Below are 20,650 nucleotides of genomic sequence, written 5' to 3' on the forward strand. Positions count from 1 at the left end.
GAGAGGAAGTCGTACGAGGCTAGGTTGAGAGTTCTCGGCCTTTTCTCGTTGGAACGGCGAAGGATGAGGGGTGACTTGATAGAGGTTTATAAGATGATCAGAGGCATAGATAGAGTAGACAGTCAGAAACTTTTTCCCCGGGCACAACCGAGTGTTACAAGGGGACATAAATTTAAGGTGAAGGGTGGAAGGTATAGGGGAGATGTCAGGGGTGGGTTCTTTACCCAGAGAGTGGTGGGGGCATGGAATGCGCTGCCTGTGGGAGTGGTAGAGTCAGAATCATTGGTGACCTTTAAGCGGCAATTGGATAGGTACATAGATGGGTGCTTAAGCTAGGACAAATGTTCGGCACAACATCGTGGGCTGAAGGGCCTGTTTCTGTGCTGTATTGTTCCATGTTCTATGTTCTAAGTCTGCCCCAGAGTTGTGACATGCAATGGGCAACATTAACAGGTTGAAAGTGGGCCTTGTGTGTCTCACTGGGCAAGAAGTCTCACTGTCTCAAGCTGCCAACTAATTATACTGGCTGCACTTCCAATAGTCTTGGCAGCTCCAGAGCTCAGTAGAGGGAGGGCAGGCTGGTCCATGAAACCGTGGGTCCAGTACTTAGGTCAATGATGGGACATTGGTCACAAGTTTGGCAATATCACGGAAGTGGGTGGTAGAGTCGATTTTTAAATATAGATGGGTAAGAAGAAAGTTCGGATACTATTTTATCAATGGCACTTCCTTGCTACCATTTAAAAAAATGCTTTTCCAAAAGACCTGCCCTCACCAAGCATTTAATGACATGAGTAGGAAAGTTTGGAATCAGTTGGGCTTTTAACAAACTAAATTAACCCTTAGTTATTTATTCATTTATAGCAGATGTTCTGTTGATTACAGCACTCATGATCACCCCCGATCCCCTCATTATGGGGGTGTGTTCAGCAGTAGGTAGCAGGATGGGAAATGGGCATCCACTCTATTTTAAATGCTTGTCCACCCTCCAGCCAGAATCTCACCCTGTGGAAGCACTTAGTATCCACCCCAAGACTTTGTTTGATGGTGGAGACATTAGTCTCAGTCATCAGGATTTCTTCATAATTCTGTTTTTTTACATATACAATGAGCAATTCTTTCCTGTTTCCATAGATTTGCAGTAGAAAACATGTCATAAACAATCCTTTCTTCAGACATTTTTCTTAAATATTGTCACCTGAACGAGTTACAGATCTTTTTATAAAGGTCTTTTTTTTACTTTTCAGCCTCTTGCTACCTTTCAGTGTTCTCAGTAAAATAGTCGCTTTAATATGTTCTGAAAAAGTAAGTGCAGTCATAACTTTAGTGAATTCATTGCATCCTAACTGAGTTTGTATCTCATTTATTTCCTGTCAAATATTGGATTATCAGAATTAATATGGGAATTCATTTTTGCATTGGGGTTACCAAAAGAATTAGAATCACGCTAAACATCTCCTGCCAAAAATTGTATTACAATGCATGTACAAACCAAAAGCAGCGTAAAAATGTTTACAAGGCCAAGAATTGCGTAATTACTATTTTATCATTACAATATTTGGCTTTTTATGAGTAAAATTGTTATGGCCCAGACCAGACTCCCTCAGAATATTTTAAGAAGGTAGCCTGGACCCTAGCGTTTTCTTATTTCAAAGATTGACGTGAAGTGCATGTTCCAGATGTGATGCAATTGGTCAAACTACTCGATATTAAGCAAAACAGATCTATTTAAACACTATAGTTACAATACATATACAAAAAAAAAGGAATTTATAATAACTTAACTATTGGAAAACTTAATCAAATAATAGATACAGGACCAATACTGCTCCAATACAGTAACATTACATTAGCACCCCCCTTGACAAAAAGGTAAATTCAGACATAGATTCTTACGTGTCATTCAACATCAAGAGAGATTTCAGGGAAAGTCACAGTTTGGAATCATTTACTGAAGCTCCAAACCTTCGGAAACTGAAAGCTTATAACTGCTACAGCTAGAAAACTAAAAAAAAAGCCTGGACTGGGAGAACTGGACACTGCCCTTCTATTGTTACATCTGTTTTAAAGAAAACCTAAAGGTTTCCTAACTTATTGACTTAGGCCAGCTCCAGTAGTTCGTTTGGCGCCTCTGCCTTTATACCTCTCTTCAAAAACAAACCCAGGACAAAGTAACCTTTTTAAAGTGATAGCATCATCACAAATATATAACAGGATATTGTCTACATTTGTATAATTGCCACTGTGATTCCTGCAAGAGAGTAAATTGGTGGAACAGAGGTGTGCTGGGCTGGTATAGGAACTGTTGGCATGCTTTGAGCTCCAAAACTGGGAAATAGACCAATCAGAATCAGAAAGCTGACCAAACAAAGTCTGCTCATATTGTCCTTGAAGAGTGCTTGGCTAAATCAAGGTAAGAATTCAGAGAGTTCACTGCTTTGTTCAACATCTTCACTTTCTATGTGAAAAAATATTTGATGATTTGTATCAGAACTGCTGTCTGAAAGTGTTTCAGTTCATCTTCAACAGGTTTGGCACTTTATGCCACTATAAAAAGACAATACTCAGTCTAAATCACAGGGTCTTCCTGGAGTTAACTCTTTCATATTTGCATTGCTCAGGAAAATAAGTAAAATAGACCACTATCTGTATTTTAACTGGCCAGCATCAGTGTATGTAAGAGAACATTTGGTGAAAACTGAAACTTGGAATAATTGTGGACATTAACAACATAGTGAGGTTGTTATCCTGGTACAGGCAGTATCAGTAGAATGGTAGGACATGGAACATAATAAAAACATTAAGTGCTGGGGAAACTTAGCAGGTCTAGCAGCATAGAGTCATAGAGCATGGAAACAGGCCCTTGGGCCCTACTCATGTAGGCTGGCCGAGTTTCCTGAACTGAACTAGCCACATTCGCCTGCGTTTTTGCCCGTATCCCTTTAAACCTTTCATATCTGTGTACCTGTCCAAGTGTCTTTTCAATGATGTAATTGTACCTGCCTTTACTACTTCCTCTGGCACCACACTCTGTGTGAAAAAGTTGTCCTTCTGATCCTTTTAAAATCTTTTCCCTCTCACCTTAAAGCTATGCCATCTAGTTTTGGTCTCCCCTACCCTGGGGAGAAACCTTGACGATTCATCTTATCTATGCCCCTCATTAATTAATAAACCTCTATAAGGTCACCCTTCAGCCTCCTAAAATCCAGGGAAAAACGTCCCAGCCTATCCAGCCTCTCCTTATAACTCAAACCTTCCAGCCTCGGCAACATCCTTGTAAATCGTTTTTGCACCCTTCCCAGTTGAATAACATCCTTCAACTAGTAGGGTGACCAGAATTTTATGCAATACTCCAATTGTTTGGAGTATATTTGGAGAGAGAAACAAAGTTAATGTTTTGAGCCCAACATGAGTTTTTATTGAAACTGAACTTGAGGTATGTGACGTAGAGATATTAACTATGTTTCACAGGTAGGGTGTTTAAATATAAAATTCTATCACCAAAGTTCTCATCCCTCTCCTTGCAATTGGCTAGTGTGTAATATTGGCTAGGGATGTGTCTTCCTTTCTGTCCAAGAAATGGTGGGCAATGAGAAAAGTTGCCCATTGTGTGAGAATGTAAAATTATCTTAGAGTCATAGAGTCCTATAGCACAGAGAAAGGCCCTTTATTCCAAACTGAACAATGCTGCCCACGTTTCAGGATCAAAATCAATTTGTGTGAAAAAAACTTACATATAAAGAAATTAAGTCAACAGTGCTAATTTGAAAATGTAATCCCACTACATTGAAAAAACATTGGTTTCTCTTCACAAATGTTATTGCTTAATTTAGTTGTGCAACCCCAATAATAGTTTATGTGTCTTGCAGGAGGCTTAACGTTTCTTTTGAATTAAAAATATTTAATGGATTGTAGCAAGAGTTTGCAAAATTTATTTAATACTGTTGTCAAGGCACCATTCTATTGGACCATGTTTTGTCAATTAAAATGTATCCAGTCCCTGTGTGGACATACATTTTATATCAATGCATCTCTCAACCCAACAATATGATGTGACTCAGTTCTATTTTGGTTAAGTAACTTTACTGAAGCTCCATGAGGATTTTGTTTTTTTCAGATGTGGCAGCTTTCAGAGTTTGAGCTTCTGCTTAGATACTTCTTGTGCTGTCAAGCTCTCTGTGCATAAGACAAAATTCAAGAATGTAGCAAAACTTAACTTGAAACTCCTGCGAGGGATGTGGTTACTCTGCTTCCCAAGTAATTAGATACTGGGAGGAAAAAATACTTCTAATCCTGTGCTGCACAGTATTTCACGGCTCAACCAGTCAGTTCTGATTTTAGGGAGTATGCGTAACAAGATAAGAGGATTTATAAACAGGATTTTTTTTAAGGAAAGATAAAAGGCTTCATATTCCCAGTAATATCATATAGAATGCAATATGAGTATGACCAAATAGCAGAGATGTCACACCAGTATTGCAATAAAATGTTAAATATTGCAAAGCCCAGAGCTTGGCAGGCTTCTCGGTTGTCATCCCAATCTTAGTGAAACTGGCAGAACAATTTTGGACATCTGTATGTAATTTAGTTTATAACACATCAGATCAACAGAATAAAAAAGTAAATATTTTTGCATTTTGACTATATTAAGATATTTTAGCCTCAAAGAATAAATTATTGTACTTATGGATGTTTTCATAAATATTATTGTTGCTTTGCAAAATAAGCTGTATTTGAATATAATTTATAGGCTGAAGGAGTCTATTCCGCAATGGAATATATTCCTTGTAAGGTTTAAATAATCCTTTTTAGTAGTATTTTGCCTCGTAGTCAAATAACATTTGGATTTCCCAGTGTAAACTTAATCTTCAGTAAAACATGACTGATTTAGTATTTTTAGGAAGGATATGTTTGGAAATAGCAGTTTCTCAGAAATTGTGTTGAAAGTTAAGAAAATTTTTAAAACAGCTTGATGGCTTTGCTTGCTACATTTACAGGAAGTGCAACTGTTGACCGTGAAGATCTCTCTCCATCATTGGTGCAAGATATCCGGAATTATTTCCAAGTGAGCCCGGAGTATTTCTCAATGTTACTAGTCGGGAAAGATGGAAATGTCAAGTCATGGTATCCAACTCCGATGTGGAATATGGCTATAGTTTATGACCTTGTTGACTCCATGCAGCTTCGACGACAGGAAATGGCCATTCAGCAATCCTTGGGTATGCGTTGCCCAGAGGATGAGTATGGATATGGTTACCATGGTTACCAAGATGGATATCATCAACAGGGTCATTACGGTGGATATCATTACTAAAATTAATAAATTATATAATTTTGGTTTAAGCCACAAGGATTAAATTTCAAAAGCAATCTTAAAACCACAATGGATACCACATTGAGCTACAGCAATTGAGAAAAATGTTCATTTTTGGTTATATTTGGAAATGCTTAAAGACTAATCACCGAAAGCTCTACTGACTTAGAAAACAACCTGTAGTTTTGGAATCCATATTATAGCCAAGGTTTTTGTAAGGAAGTTTGTGCAGCTGATGCTTATGAAAGTTGAGCATATTCATAATTTAGAGGTGCTTGTTTGATCTAATATATTTATTGTGTATCAAAGTGAGAAAGATTTGTACCAACCGTAAGGAACCAAATAGAAATAACCCCTGTACACATCAGATTCCAAGATAAGTATTAAGGAAAGATGTCCTTCCTAACCTACAGTATGTAAAGTTATATCTACACTGAATCTAAAAAGCCAAAGGAGTTTAACAAAAATGAGTCTAGTTTTATTACCATCTACTCTGATGTTGTGAAATGTTGCAACAGAACAAAAATGTTTCCAAGGCAGAAGATGCAAGTTATTTCAAAAACATGTTTAAAATTAGCTTTACACTAGTTACAGAGAACACTTTTTAATAAATACAGTAACCTACAACTCGTTTCAGTCTCACCAAGGAGGACCTGAACATAAACTGTGTACCGTGCTATCGGTTTGTATAGTTATGGTGAGTAAAGTTTGAAGGGCTGTAGTCATGTTGTACTCTAACAAATGAATAAATTCCTTTATAAAGAAATGCCTGAACAAAGCATGGGTAGATCAGTATTTTGGGTACGGCCTCTTGTATGGACTAAAACTGCTCTTGGATTGGCATAGATTCAGCACAGAAGGAGGCCATGTGTATGGAGGGAGGGTTCCTACTTTTTTCAATTTATTGGGGTGGACTGGGAACAAATGGTCTCTTTTATTTTAAAAAGTACACATTGCTACAATTAGAAGTTCAGTCCTAGCCAATTTTGATTCCTTAACCAACATCATTAAATGACATTATTTGGTCAGTATCACATTAAAGTAGTGTTTGTGAGACCCTGCTATGCACTTATTGTTTGAAATGTTTCTACAGTTACTGGAGTGACTGGCTTTCTAAAGTACTTAATTGGCTGCAAAATGCTAGCAAAGTTCTGAAGTTATATTAGTGCAAGTCTTTATTTATGTGCATTGCTGCCAACTTGTGGAGATGAGTTGAATTAATATTTTTCACTAACAGTCAGAAAGCTATGGCACAAGTGTGTAGGGAAGATGTGTTTTTATATCTCAGTGGCATTGTTGCACAGTATATTACGGTACATAACTGTTTCTAGTCACAGAAGGTTAGTTTATAAAACAGTACAATTCAAAACTTTATCTAGTAATGAACAAATGTGTCAGAGAAATTCTCGAGAATATTTAGTAGGCAAGGGTGTGTACTGTATAACAATGACCTTCGCATTAGGTAGATTTTAAATGTGTATGAGTTGTGGAAAACAATCACTGCTTTCAGTTTTATTAGTTACAGTGTCCCACTAATTGAACTCCTGGTCAACTTGGATATTAGTTTTAGACACAATATATGTTTTCCTTTCACTTTATATCTATGTGTTATTCGGAAATGTAGAAAAGGACTGGATTTTTTTTTATTTAGGAAAACAATAATAACACCAGCAATTGTTTGACTAAATGGTGCAATTATTTCATTGGAGTGGTACAGTAATACTGGGTGTAAAGAAAATTCCTGATATTTAAATATGTATTTTTCTTCACAGTAAAATAGAAAATGCTAGAATTTTGTAGTAGTTCCATTCAGTACCTGAGCAAGGAAGTGGAATGTTTGTGTTTTAAGTAGACACAATTTATAGTCATACAGCAAAGAAACAGACTTCGGTCCAAGTAGTCCATGCTGGTCATATTCCCAAACTAAACTGTCCCACCTGCCTGCATTTGGCTAATATCTGAACAAACCTTTCCTATTCATGTACTGATCCAAATGTCTTTTAAATGTTGTAACTTTACTAGAATCCACCACTTCTGGTAGTTCAATCCACACACAAACCACACTGTTTAAAAAAAAGTTGTCCCTGATGTTCTTTTTAAAACTTTCTCCTCTCACTTTAAGAATATGCCTCCTAGTTTTGAACTCCCTCATCCTTGGAAAAAGACTATTGCTAGTCACCTTATCTGTGTCCTTTTTGATTTTGTAAACCTTAGTAAGGTTCACCCCTCAACCTTCTACGCTCCAGTGAAAAATGTCCCAGCCCATCCAGCCTATCTTTATGACCAAAACCTTCCATTCCCAGCAACATCCTGGTAAACCTTTCTGAACACTCTCCAATTTAATAAAATCCTTCCTGTAGCAGGACAACCAGAACTGTACACAGTACTCCACAAGAGGCCGCACCAAAGTCCTGTACAACCTCAACATGACATCCCAACCCCTATTCAAAGGTCTAAGCAATAAAGGCAAACATGCTAAATGCCTTCTTAACCAAACTGTCTACATGTGACACAAATTTCAAAGAACTATGTACCTAAATCCCTAGGTGTCGCTGTTATACAACATTCCCAAGGGCCCTACTATTAATTGTACACATCCTGGCTTTGTTTCTTTTACCAAAATCCAAATTAAACTCCATTTGCCTCTCCTCAGCCCATTGACCCAAATGATCAAGATCTCTTTGTAATCTTAGATAACCTTCTTCACTGTCCACTATACCACCAATCCACAAATTTATTAAACACGTCTATTAAAGTCCATGTAAACAACGTCTACTGGTCTGCCCTCATCAGTCTTTTTGGTTACCTCCTCAGAAGGTTCAATCAAGTTTGTAAGAGAATTTCTCTTGCCCAAAGCAGTGCTGACTATCCATAATCAGTCCTTGCCTCTCCAAGTGCATGTAAATTGTACCTTTCAGAATCACCTCCAACAACATACCCACCACCAGTGTCAGACTCACAGGTCTATATTTCCCAGGCTTCTCCTTACAGTCTTTCTTAACTAAAGGCACAACATTAGCTATGCTCCAGTATGCCAGCACCTCACCTGGTTTAGAGATGATACAAAATCTCTGCTAGGGGTGCTGCAATTGCTTCTCTAATTTCGCACAATGTCCTGGGAAATACTTGATCGGGTTCCGGAGGTTTATCCACCTTTGTTTTCCAGGACCTCCAGCATTTCTTCTTCTGTAATGTGAACTGTTTTCAAAACATCAGTATTTTATTTTTTCCCAAATTCTCTTGCCTGCATTTCTTTCTCCACAGTAAAGAATGATGCAAAATATTCATTTATTATCTCTCTCATCTCCTGAGGTTCAATAGATAGACAACTGCATTGATCTTTAATGGGCACTATTGTCTCCCTAGTTCCTCTTTTGCACTTAATTTACTTGTCGAATATCTTTGGTTTATACTTAACCTTATCTGCCAAGACTACTTCATATACCTTTTTTGCCATCCTGATTTCACTGTTAAGAAAGCCCCTGCATATTTTATACTCTTCAAGAGATTAATTTGATTCCAGTTGTCTATGTCTGAAATAGGACTCTTTTATTTTTGATCAGGACCTCAATGTCTTTATTCATCCATTTTGCCCCAATCTTACCAGCTTTGCCCTTCACTCTTACACAAACAGAATGCCTCTGAATTCTGGTTATCACATTTTTGAAAGCCTCACACTTGTCAGACATACCTTTACCCCTGAACACTTTACTTTTGAATGTTCCTGTCTCATATCATTAAATTTGAATAACTCCAAATAAGAATTTTAAGTTTATTCTTTTCTATAACTATTTTAAAACGAATAGAATTACAATCACTCATCACAAAGTGTTCCCCATTAACATTTCAGTCACTTGCCCTACCTTATTTCCCAAGAGAAGGTCAGATTTAGCTCCTCTAGTAAATGTATTTACATAATTGATAAAGAATATTATCTTGAACACATTTAACAAATTCCTCACTACCCAATTCCTTAACACTATGGGAGTTGCAGTCAATGTTTGGAAAATTAAAATCCCCTTATTATAACCTTATTATTCTTACATATCTCTCATATCTTTCTCTGCATAATTGCACCTCAATTTCCCTCTGGCTATTGGGGATCCATAGTACAATCCCACCAAGGTGATTATCTCTTTCTTATTTCAAATTTCTACCTAAATAGTTTCACTGAACAATCCATCGGAAATATCCTCTTTAATTACAGTAGTAATGTTTTCCTTAATCAATAACGTCATGCCATATCCTTCCTTGTTCCTTTCTATTCCTTCTATAGCATCTAAAACCCAGAACATTGAGCTGCCAGTCCTGTCCTTCCCTCAGCCAAGTTTCTGTAACAGCTATGACGTCCCAGTCCCATGTTCCCATGAATGTCCTGAGTTCGTCAGCTTTATCTGTCAGACCCTTTGCATTGAAATAAATGCAGCTTAATTCTTCAGAGTTACTTCATTCTCTGCGTTGTTCTTGTCTGTCTTTCCTGATAAACTTGCTCTTTTTTGATTCAGAACCGTGGGTGGCACAGTGGTGCCAGGCACCTGGGTTTGATTCCTGCCTCTGGTGCCTGTCAGTGTGGAGTTTGCACATTTTCCCTCCATCTGTGTGGGTTTCCTACAGGTGGTTCGATTTCCTCCCACATTCCAAAGAAAACAGGGAAAACAGCCCGAGCCTGTTCAGCCTCTCCCTATAGCTCAAATCCTCCAACCCTGGCAATATCCTTGTAAGTCTGCCTGAGGAAGAAAATGGGACAGCAAACAATAGGACAGCAAAAAATGGCTGCAAAACAGGTGCCGAAAATAATGAGCCTCAGTGTTAGTCACTTTTTTAATTTATTCATTCTATACTTAAAGCAATGAATTGTCCCATCTCTGCACCCTACAGAAACAATAAAGTAGGGTTAACTTAAAAACAGTATTCTTGAGCTTCCTATGTATTGACTACTGAAGTTTGATGAAAGATTTGCAAGGACCGCCGTGTATACCCAGCATTTCACCAGTCTTAACTGAAGTTATAGCAGCTTCCTTTGCTTTGCTCCAGTCATTTTTACCCTGAAAAAAGTTATTAATGGATTGAATTGTCTATTGATATTTTCTATTGTTTTTCTGAAACTTATCCCTTGTTATGACACTCCCCTTTGATGGTTTATTTAATAATTACCATTTTCAGCTGAATGCGTGCTAAAACTGGCTGACTATCTGTGCTAATATGCTGCCCTAGAAAACTGGAAGGAGATCCGCTTGTTGACATTTTCTCAAACTTGCAAAATATCACTGTTGTCAAAATTACTGTTGTTATTATTGTTGCTGAATCCCCTAGGACTTCATGTTCTTTTGAAGATTTTTCAACTTGTTTCCTGAAGTCAAATGTGTCAGCCATCTGTTATTGAAATCTCCTTGAAGTGGTAACGTCACTGGGTTAGTAATCCAGATGCCCAACACCTGGGAACACAGGTGCAAAACCTGCTGGTACACCATCCTCTCACTTCCATTCGGGGCTTCAAACAGTCCTTCCAGGTGAGTCAGAGGTTCACCTGCTTTTCCTCCAACCTGGTTTACTCTACCTGGTACTCCCAACGTGATCTTCTCTACAGCGGGGAAACCAAAAGTAAACTAAGGGAGCACTTCACTGAGCCCAGAGCTGGCCCCACAGGGGCTGACCTGACCTCATAGTCACTGCCCATTTTAATTTCCCTTCCCACTTCCTTTCTGACATGACCATCCTAGGCCTCCTCCATTGCCATAATGAATCAAACCGCAAATTGGAGGAACAACACCTCATCTTCCTCCTGGGCAACCTACAACACTGAGGACTCAACATTGAGTTCTCCACTTTCAAATAACCTCCCTTCCCATCCCCCGAGTCCCTTCCCTGTCCCTCCTCCTCCCTTCCATTCCTCTCAGCCAACTACTGGATTCATTTCTCCCATCAGCCAACCAGGTCGTACCCTCTACCTGTCTCCACCCATCCCCACCTCACCACCCCCTTTATCTGCAGCTCCCCTTACACCCACCCCCAGTCCTGAAGAAGGATTACACCCGAAACATCAACTTCTCCACCTCCTAATGCTGCCTGGCTTGCTGTGTTCACCCAGCCTCCTGCCTGTCTACCTCAAATCCCACCTCAGCAATAGGTGAAATTTACAATTATTAAAATCTAATAACCATGGCAAGTATCACTGATTGTTGTAGAAATTCATCTGATGCCCTTTAGAGAGGGAAATCTGCCATCCTTTCCTGGTCTGGCCTAGTTGTGACTCCAGACCCACAGTAATATAGTTTATTTTAACTTCTCTCTGAAATATCATAGCAAGTGACTTAAGTCAAGGGGAATTAGGGGTGGACAATAAATGCCAGTCTTGCAGATGACACTCATATCCCATGAAACATTAAATTAAACTGATGAAAATCAGAGTGCTTTTCAATGAGTGGCTGATTCACAAGGGCAGAATTACACCAGGTGACAAGTTGTTGTTTTAGATCCAGTGAACAATCACGGAGGTAAAATGGTCGTAATGAAACAAAGTACCAACTAACCAAGAATTCTGCGCCAAACATTTCAGTAGTTCACATGAAAAGCTGGCTCTGTTCACCTGATTTAAGATACATATATTCCCTAGTAAACAGGTCAATCTTATATAAAAGAACTCCGCACTAAGTCACTCTTCATTTACATGTGGAGAGTCCTGTCAAGTTCTGTTCATGCTGAGGGCCAGCTGATAGAGTGAACAGAACTTTTTTTTATAAATATTTTTATTGAAAACCTTTTTAATTCTTTTACAAAACATTTATGTACAAAGAAAAAAAAAGCAGTACAAGCAAGGCCATAACACAATACCATTGTTAGTAAATAACCTACTATTCTACCAAAACAAATATAGCTACTTAAACTGCAAACATATTAAATAAGTACTAACTTAAACTGAATTTAAAGAAATTAAATAATATCTCATTACTTTATTCTGTCTCACTCATCACACCTCCACTGAGGCTCCCATCCCTGGGAGCACCATCTACAATACCAGTATTCTTTATCCCCCAGTCTCCTCCTCCCAGGGCCCCACAGGCACCTACACTGATTCCCACAGCTATTCCACTGCCCTAATTAATATTGATGATAAGTCTGCATAAATATAATTTAAAAAGGACGCCATGTCTTGTAAAACTGCTCCATTTTGTGGTGCACCATGTTTGTGAGGTAGTCTTGGGGGAGATGCTCCATCACCAGCCTACGCCACCCCATAAGACCTGGGGGGGGGGGGGGTTCTGATGTCCAGCTCACCAGAATGTTCTTCCTCGCACAGTGGGTGGGAATATTACACAGAGAGGGCACATTTGGCAACCCCAGAAGAAGAACTACCTAATCCATGTTAATTCCAATCCCCAGATAGCCTTCAGCTCCCTTACTCTTGCATTTCATTATGTCTGGATCTTACACCAGGACTAGTAGCAGTATGTGAGAGTGTCTATACTAATTTTACATTAGGGACACCCTGATGATTCTTCTCTCTTGAACTTGGCTAGCCTCTCTGGCACCATATGAGCCCTTCAATTGCATGGCCTGCACTCTGTTACGTACTGAGATTTTCCTTACATTCTCCCATACTTCCGATGAAATATCCTCTCCTAACTCTCAATTCCACATCCTACAGTGTCCTTCCATGTCCCCCAGGGTGCGACCTTTCTGTAAATGATATAAAGTACTGAGTGAAAGAGCACCTGTACACCAGAGTATTCTTTTCTCCACGTCTGATTTGTAACACTGGACCAGGAGCGTGGTCTTCCTCTGTACATAGTCCCTTATCTGGAAATATCGGAAAAGGTCCCTATTAGGCAATCCATATTTCTAACTTAACTAACTAAATGACATCAGGACCTCCCCCTCAAATAAGTCTCCCACACAGAAAATTGAACAGAACTTTTGATGCTCCTGTTTATGTCTGTCAGCCAGGGCTCCCTGATTAGAACAGGTTAACAGCCCCAGTCAGGGAACTCATACACTTTGAGGTCCACCTGGCTGACCTCATTACAATCATTATGCTAAGAGCTCGATTTGCAAAAAAGATACCAATAGCACATTTCAGAATGACTCTTGAACGTATGCAAAAGAATTTTGTCCTGTGATATACTGACAACAGATGACTACTTGAAAATAAGCTCATTGCATTGAGTCCTTCTGTCAACTTGTTCAATCTTTGGCCTTTTGCAGCAAACCAAATTTGTTTCCATTTCAAAACACACTTCCCTACAATTTATAAAGACTTCAATAAGTGGAAGCATGAAGAAAGCTATGTTGCAATTGTTTAAACCATAGCTCACTAGAGCTACTTAAATAGCTCACTATTACACCTATTATATGTAAAGGTTTCTGGATTTAAGATGCAAGTTAGAAACCAGTCAACTGGACATTTTGTGAAGCACAATTATATTACTCAGTGCAATATTCTCATATTCAGTTCAGTCTAATTTCATCTTTTCACTTAAGATAACTTTTCAAGTTAGTATAATTCTTCAAATCACCCTGAGATCAATCCAGTTAATAAAAGGGTTGGAATTTGGTTAATGCACGATGTAATCATACAAATAACTTTGACTGAAAAAGTGATACAAATCAAATCTTCTGTGTTTTACATCAGATTCATGAAAGTTAAGACAAATAATCTGTCTAAATTTAATCCAGGTTGCATTGTTAGTAATGGCAGCGTAGTGTTAAATATATGATGATCATAAATCATTGTAAAATTATTTCTAACATTTATACAAATGTACACATGGAAATTAATCTTGTGAACTGCCTGCATTATTACCCTGTTCTAGAATTGTAATGCAAATTCCAAAGAGAGTGAGATTGTCAATTTGCAATGGTCTTACATCTCTGACTTAAACATGCCTCCAATCAGACTGCAGATTCTAGAGTTACACAGTCTCTCTTATATTCATGTGTATTTGAACATTCTTCAGAAATGGTATATCTTAACAGTCACACCATAGATGCTATGTTTTACCAGTGTAGCCATTTTCAAACAATGTTTTATACTTGTTTAAATAAATCTCACGGGTTATTGTCCAAAGAGCTAAAATGGAGGCCACCATTCAGTAAACAGTGTTTTATTTCGGCAACCTGCTGTACTTTGTACTGACGTCTGTCATAGAACATTTCTGTTATTCTATTCTAAGGTTTAGGCTATTTAAAAATATTTTCACCCAGAGAGTGGTGAGCATGTGGAATTCTCTGCCACAGACAGCAGTTGAGGCCAAAACATTTAATGTTTTCATGAAGGAATTAGATATAGTTCTTAGGACTAAAAGGATCAAAGAGGATGAGGTGAAAGGGTATGAGGTGAAAGCAGAAACAGGGTACTGAGTTGAGCGATCAGTCAAGATCACGTTGAAAGGCAGAGCAGACTAAAGGATCTAATGGATTAGGCCTGCTTCTTTGTTAGATGTTTCCATTTCATCTCGACAAACCATCTGATTCATAGCTTTGCCCCCCCAATACCAAGTGCAAGCTGACCATCTGCTGCCTCATGCAAACTCTGATACTGTTATCCTCTTCCAAATCCAACTCCATGACAGACGTTAAGTTCCAATCAAGTAAAACAATTAACTATTGGTCCTGGAAATCTGAAACACACAAAAATGGACATTGCTGGAGAAATTCATCAGGTCTGGCAGCATCTGTGCAGAGAAAGCAGAGCTAACATTTCGAGTCCTGGTCTGTTCTGAAGGTTCACAGTACACAAAACATAAACTGCTTTCTCTCTACAGATTCTGCCAGACCTGCTGAGTTTTTCTAGCAATTTCCATTTTTCTTTGTTTTGTCCCAGTGTCTGTTTAGAAATCAAAAAGTAAATCACTTTGACAAATTGAGCTTTGTTTCACATTTGTGCAATGTTTCTTTAATTTGTAGTGTATTCTAAAAGGATGGTTAGTTGTATCTGTTTTATTTACAAATATTATCAAGGGAATATTAAAAAGAATAAAGGAAGGGCCAACTTCAAGGAGAGAATACCTGCAAAGACTGTCCCATGAATAGAAGGAAGAGGAAAGTTCTGACGATAAAGTCCTTAAATTAAAAAGGTTATATGTCTTACATTTGCAAAGGTGATTTACATGTGGAGCGAAATAGATTGGTTTAATACTTCTGTAATCGTTTTTTGGTTCTTATTAATCTGTTACCCTGATGGCAAGAATCTGCTAGTTTGATAACTAATACAGTCTGCAGAGAATGAAAGTTGTTCTTAATTGCACTTGATTGATGCCTGGGTTAGAAAGCAGATTTGAAATAGTCATTGCAGAAGCTCATTGTAGAATATTCATTGGTACCATGTAGAGTAGAGTGGAGAACCAAAGGACAGTACTTTTAACTACTAAGGAGAGGCAGGTTTGGGTGCTTGTTAAATCCTCTCAGAGTCTAGCCTAATAAAGAACCTGATATCCCATCCTTTCAGTGTTTCACCAGGCAAATTAGAAAGAGATTGGCAATAGCCTTGAAGCAGTCAGGAAGGTAAATAGATTATACAAACAAATATCACTTCAAACCTGATTTCTGGTTTCAACAGTCAGCAAAACAAATTCTGGAGCTGTCAGTAACTCCATAGTAGCAGCTAGGTGAATGCACTACAGGGATTGCTTCCTCATTAAAACCAGCAAGATGAAAGGGTTGGCTTAATCAGACTGAAGAACTCGACATGCCCAAGTGAGAGGCTACTGTGTTTGTAGCAATCCTTCTCAGACATGCTTATCACTGCTTGGCATACCCACTTCTGATTATCACCCTGTTTTACACGTGGCTCAGTTACAGATCAGCTTTCTGTATGACATTGAGAGCAGCACAACCTCACATCTCTGATGAAGAGCAAAGCGATCTGGAACACCAATACCAACAGTGCCAGAGATAAGAGCAGCGATGTCAATTCCGGCACCAGGTACATTCTCAGCCATTTTCTGTTCCATTTAATAAGACTGTAGAAACATAGAAAATACAAGCAAGGGAAGACCATTCAGTCCATTATGTTTACTCCACCATTCAATATGGTCACAACTGATTGTGTATCCCTATACTCCCTGTGTTCTTCCCAAACCTTTCTATACCTTTAGTGACTAGGAATCGGTGTATATTTTTAAAATAGTGATATGGCCTCCACGGCTTTCTGGGGAAGGGAATTCCACCCTGTAGGTGAAGAGATTCCTCCATATCTCAATCCTAAATGGGCTTCCCCATACCCTGAGACTGTGATCCCTTATTCTATCCCTGCATCTAGTTTATTCAGCACTGTGAGGATTTTGTGTGTTTCAGTCAGACCTCCTCTCATTCTTCTTAGCTACAGGTCAAGCTGACCAAATCTCCCCACACACGACAAACCTGTTATTCCAGCCTGGTAAACGTTCGCTCTATCACAGGCGTATCTTTCATAGAGTCATAGAGATCTACAGCATGGAAAAAGACCCTTCGGTCCAACCCATCCATGTGAACCAGATATCCTAACCCAATCTAGTCCCACCTGCCAGCATCCGGCCCATATTCCTCCAAACCCTTCCTATTCATATATCCATCCAAATACCTCTTAAATGTTGCAATTGTACCAGCCTCCACCACTTCCTCTGGCAACTCATTCCATACACGTGCCACCCTCTGTGTGAAAAGGTTGCCCCTTAAGTCTCTTTTGTATCTTGCCTCTGTCACCCTAAACCTATGCCCTCTAGTTCTGGACTCTCCGACCCTAGGGAAAAGACTTTGCCTATTTACCCTATCCATGCCCTCATGATTTTATAAACCTCTATAAGGTCACACCTCAGCCTCTGATGCTTCAGGGAAAACAGCCCTAGCCCACTCAACCTCACCCTATAGGTCAAATCCTCCAATCCTGGCAACATCCTTGTAAATCTTTTCTGAACCCTTTCAAGTTTCACAACATCTTTTCAATAGGAAGGAGACCAGAATTACACGCAATATTCCAACAGTGGCCTAACCAATGTCCTGTACAGCCAAAACATGACCTCCCAACTCCTGTTCTCAATACTCTGACCAATAAAGGAAAGCATACCAAATGCCTTCTTCACTATCCTATCTACCTGCCACTCCACTTTCAAGGAGCTATGAACATGCACTTTGTTCAGCAACACTCCCTAGGACCTTACCATTAAGTGTATAAATCCTGCTAAGAATTGCTTTCCCAAAATTCAGCACCTCACATTTATCTGAGTTAAACTCCATCTGCCACTTCTCAGCCCATTGGCCCATCTGGTCAAGATCCTGTTGTAATCTGAGGTAACCCTCTTCGCTGTTCACTACACCTCCAATTTTGGTGTCATCTGCAAACTTACTAACTGTACCTCTTATGCTCGCATTCTTAGGTAAGGAGACTAAAACTGCACACAATACTCTGTGCATTCTCACCAATGTTCTTTATAACTGCAGTGCAATTGCCTTGCTCCTCTACTCACATCCTCTTGCAATGAAGACCAACATACCAGTTTCCTATCTAGCTGCTTGCTGCACCTGCATACTCGCTTTCAACAACTGGTGTGCAAGGAAACTTGCCTTTGTATATCAACATTTCCCAATCCACCACCATTTAAACAACACCATATCATTGTTTTTTTTTCCCTTTGGAATGGACTTGACACACCCATATAGTTGACATCTCAACTTGTCTAAAGTTTCTTTAAATCCTGCTCTCCACTTACAGTTTCTCCAAGTTTTATGTTGTCAGCAAATCTGGAAATATTTGGAAATGAATCCCTCATCTAAAAGATTATGATATATTGTGAATACCTGGGGTCCAAACACTGATGCTGTGGTGCCCCCCCATAGGTACTGCCTTCCAGTCTGACAAAGAACCATTATTCCTACTGTTTCTTGTCTCGAACCAATTCTCAATTCATGTCAGTGTTTTGCTATTAATCCTATATGCTTTAATTTTGCCCACTAATCTTGTTTTTGACTTTATCAAGAGCTTACTAAAAATCCAAATGCACAATATTCCTCATCTATTCTGAGTTATATCCTCAGGAAATTCGAATAGGTTTGACAAACCCATTTCATAAATCCAAGTTGACTATATCTCATCTTGTTGATAGCTTCTAACTATTGCATCCTTTATAACAAACTCTGGCATTTTATCTGTCTCTGATATTAGGCTAACCAAGTGTGTAATTCCCTGTTTTCACCCTCTCTTTTTAAATAATGAGGTAATATTTACCACCATCTAAACTATTGGGACTGTACCAGGATCTACAGATCATGGCTGATCTTATTTGTCACTTTAAATCTACATCCCATTCCTACTCCTGATAACCTTTTGCAATGTTGTTTATCAAGAATCCGTACCTTTGCCTTAAAAATACTCAAAGACTCTGCTTTCCCCACCTTTTCAGGAAGAGTTCCAAAGACACAGAAAATAGTTTTCTAAATCGTGGGCCGAAGGGCCTGTTCTGTGCTGTACTTTTCTATGTTCTAAATGGATGACTGTTTATTTTTAAACAATGACACTTAATTATGGATTCCTTGACAAGAGGAAACCTCCCCTCCACGGTCAACTTGTCAAGATCCTTCATACTTCAATCAAGTTGTTTCTTACTCTTACTCAGACTCAGCACAAACCTAGCCTGACCAAACTTTCAAAGTATTAGTCTAATAAACCTTCTGTGAACTGCTTTCAATACATTTGAACCCTTTTTCATAGTTACTTTACCAAGTGAAATGCTGCGATTGACAAGAATGTGCAGTGATAGCTTTTCCTGGTCATGGTCACACAGGTTATCATTTGGGACTTTGATTAGAACAATTTCAGAACTTGCAGGAAGAGAAATCTTACCAGCAGGATTCAGACGTGAAAGTTCTGGAAAACGTGGGCACAGACTTTAACAATACCTTTCTGTTGGCTGACTGTAACTAATGCAAGATTAATGGTTAGATTGTTCTCTGCCTGAAAAAGGTATGATAAAGGTATGTTGAAAATAGGAATAGCTGTATTAATATTGAATTACTTTGAAGCAAAGGATTTTTTCAGCTAATAAATAGGTAGGAAGATCTACCAACATTTAATCTGTTATGATGGGGTTCACCGAAGGAAGAATGTTAGCTAGAACAAGAGCCAAACTCCCCATTCTTTGAACATTGCCATGGAAATGTTATTACCAATCTGAACAGCTCAAGTATGACAATTTAACATGTTCTCTGAAACCAGAATAGAACACTTCTGTACAACTTTAAATTGATTGAAGACATTTTTTTAAGGAGCTGCCAGGAATGGCTAAAGATAATAAAGGACAACATAGTGGCAGCGATAGCATTGCAACAGATAAGGCCTTCTATACCAAAATTGGTTTTACAGCCAAACCAAAACTAATTCCAACGTAAATCCTGATAAATGCAATATAATAAAAGTTAAAAATCTCACAACACTAGGTTATAGTCCAACAAGTTTAGTTGGAAGCACTAGCTTTTGGAGCGCTGCTCCTTCATCAGGTGGTTGTGGAGAATAAGATCGTAAGACACAGAATTTATAGCAAAAGTTTACAGTGTGTTGTAAATGAAATTATATATTGAAAAAGACCTGAATTGTTTGTTAAGTTTCTCACCTTTCAGAATGAACATGTTAGTTTCAGTTCTTTCATATGTAAATCCCAGAACTTTCCTAAAGTTACATTCTCAAGTGAACTTTAACAATTGGTGTCATGGCAGCCCAGATGATGAATTGAAGGTGTGAGGTGCCCTGTGTGAGGCTGTCTGTGCCACAATGTTCAGACAGATTCTAATCTAAAAAACGGATTTACAGAATCTTACATGGATTCATACAGTTTTTGAGCAAAATAAAATGTAATTCTGCAAGTACAAATTCACCCCACAAACTTATATGTGTGGGTGTATACATGTGTGGTTGTGTGTGTGTCTGTGTTGGGGGGGTGGGGTGGTTATGAGTATCTGTGAGAGAGTGTGTGTATGTGTGAGAGTGTGAGTGTAAAGGGGTATAAGTCTGTAAGTGGCCAAGCAGAGGTTGGTGGCCAAGTTCGGTACCCATGGGAATGGCCTCAACCTAGACTTTGCATTCAGGTCACACTACAGGTGACCCCACTGCACTACACATACACAGACACACAAACACTCCTACAGGCCCATAAGTTCACGCAGACCCTCTCTCATTCACTCACACATACACTCCCACACTTACATGCACACTCTCACAGACTTATATCCCTTTACACTCACACTCACTTACACTTATAACCGCTACCCTCCCCCACCCACACACACACACACATATATATATATATAAGTTTGTGGGGTGAATTTGTACTTGCAGAATCACACCCTAAATGCATTATCTGGACCGACATG

General features: G+C 38.8%; 1 protein-coding gene across 1 annotated transcript in view; it reads left to right on the forward strand.

Moving 5' to 3' along the window:
- ccdc80 (coiled-coil domain containing 80) overlaps positions 1 to 6,092 on the forward strand; it is a 54,350-nt gene extending 48,258 nt beyond the window's left edge. Inside the window, exon 7 of the mRNA XM_043700868.1 lies at positions 4,998 to 6,092. Coding sequence (XP_043556803.1) covers positions 4,998 to 5,314 — 317 coding nt within the window. The 3' untranslated portion in view covers positions 5,315 to 6,092. The remainder of the gene's footprint in view (positions 1 to 4,997) is intronic.
- The last annotated feature ends 14,558 nt before the right edge of the window (positions 6,093 to 20,650 follow it).

This window comes from Chiloscyllium plagiosum, chromosome 12, assembly GCF_004010195.1.
Source record: "Chiloscyllium plagiosum isolate BGI_BamShark_2017 chromosome 12, ASM401019v2, whole genome shotgun sequence".
Classification (NCBI taxonomy): Eukaryota; Metazoa; Chordata; class Chondrichthyes; order Orectolobiformes; family Hemiscylliidae; genus Chiloscyllium; species Chiloscyllium plagiosum.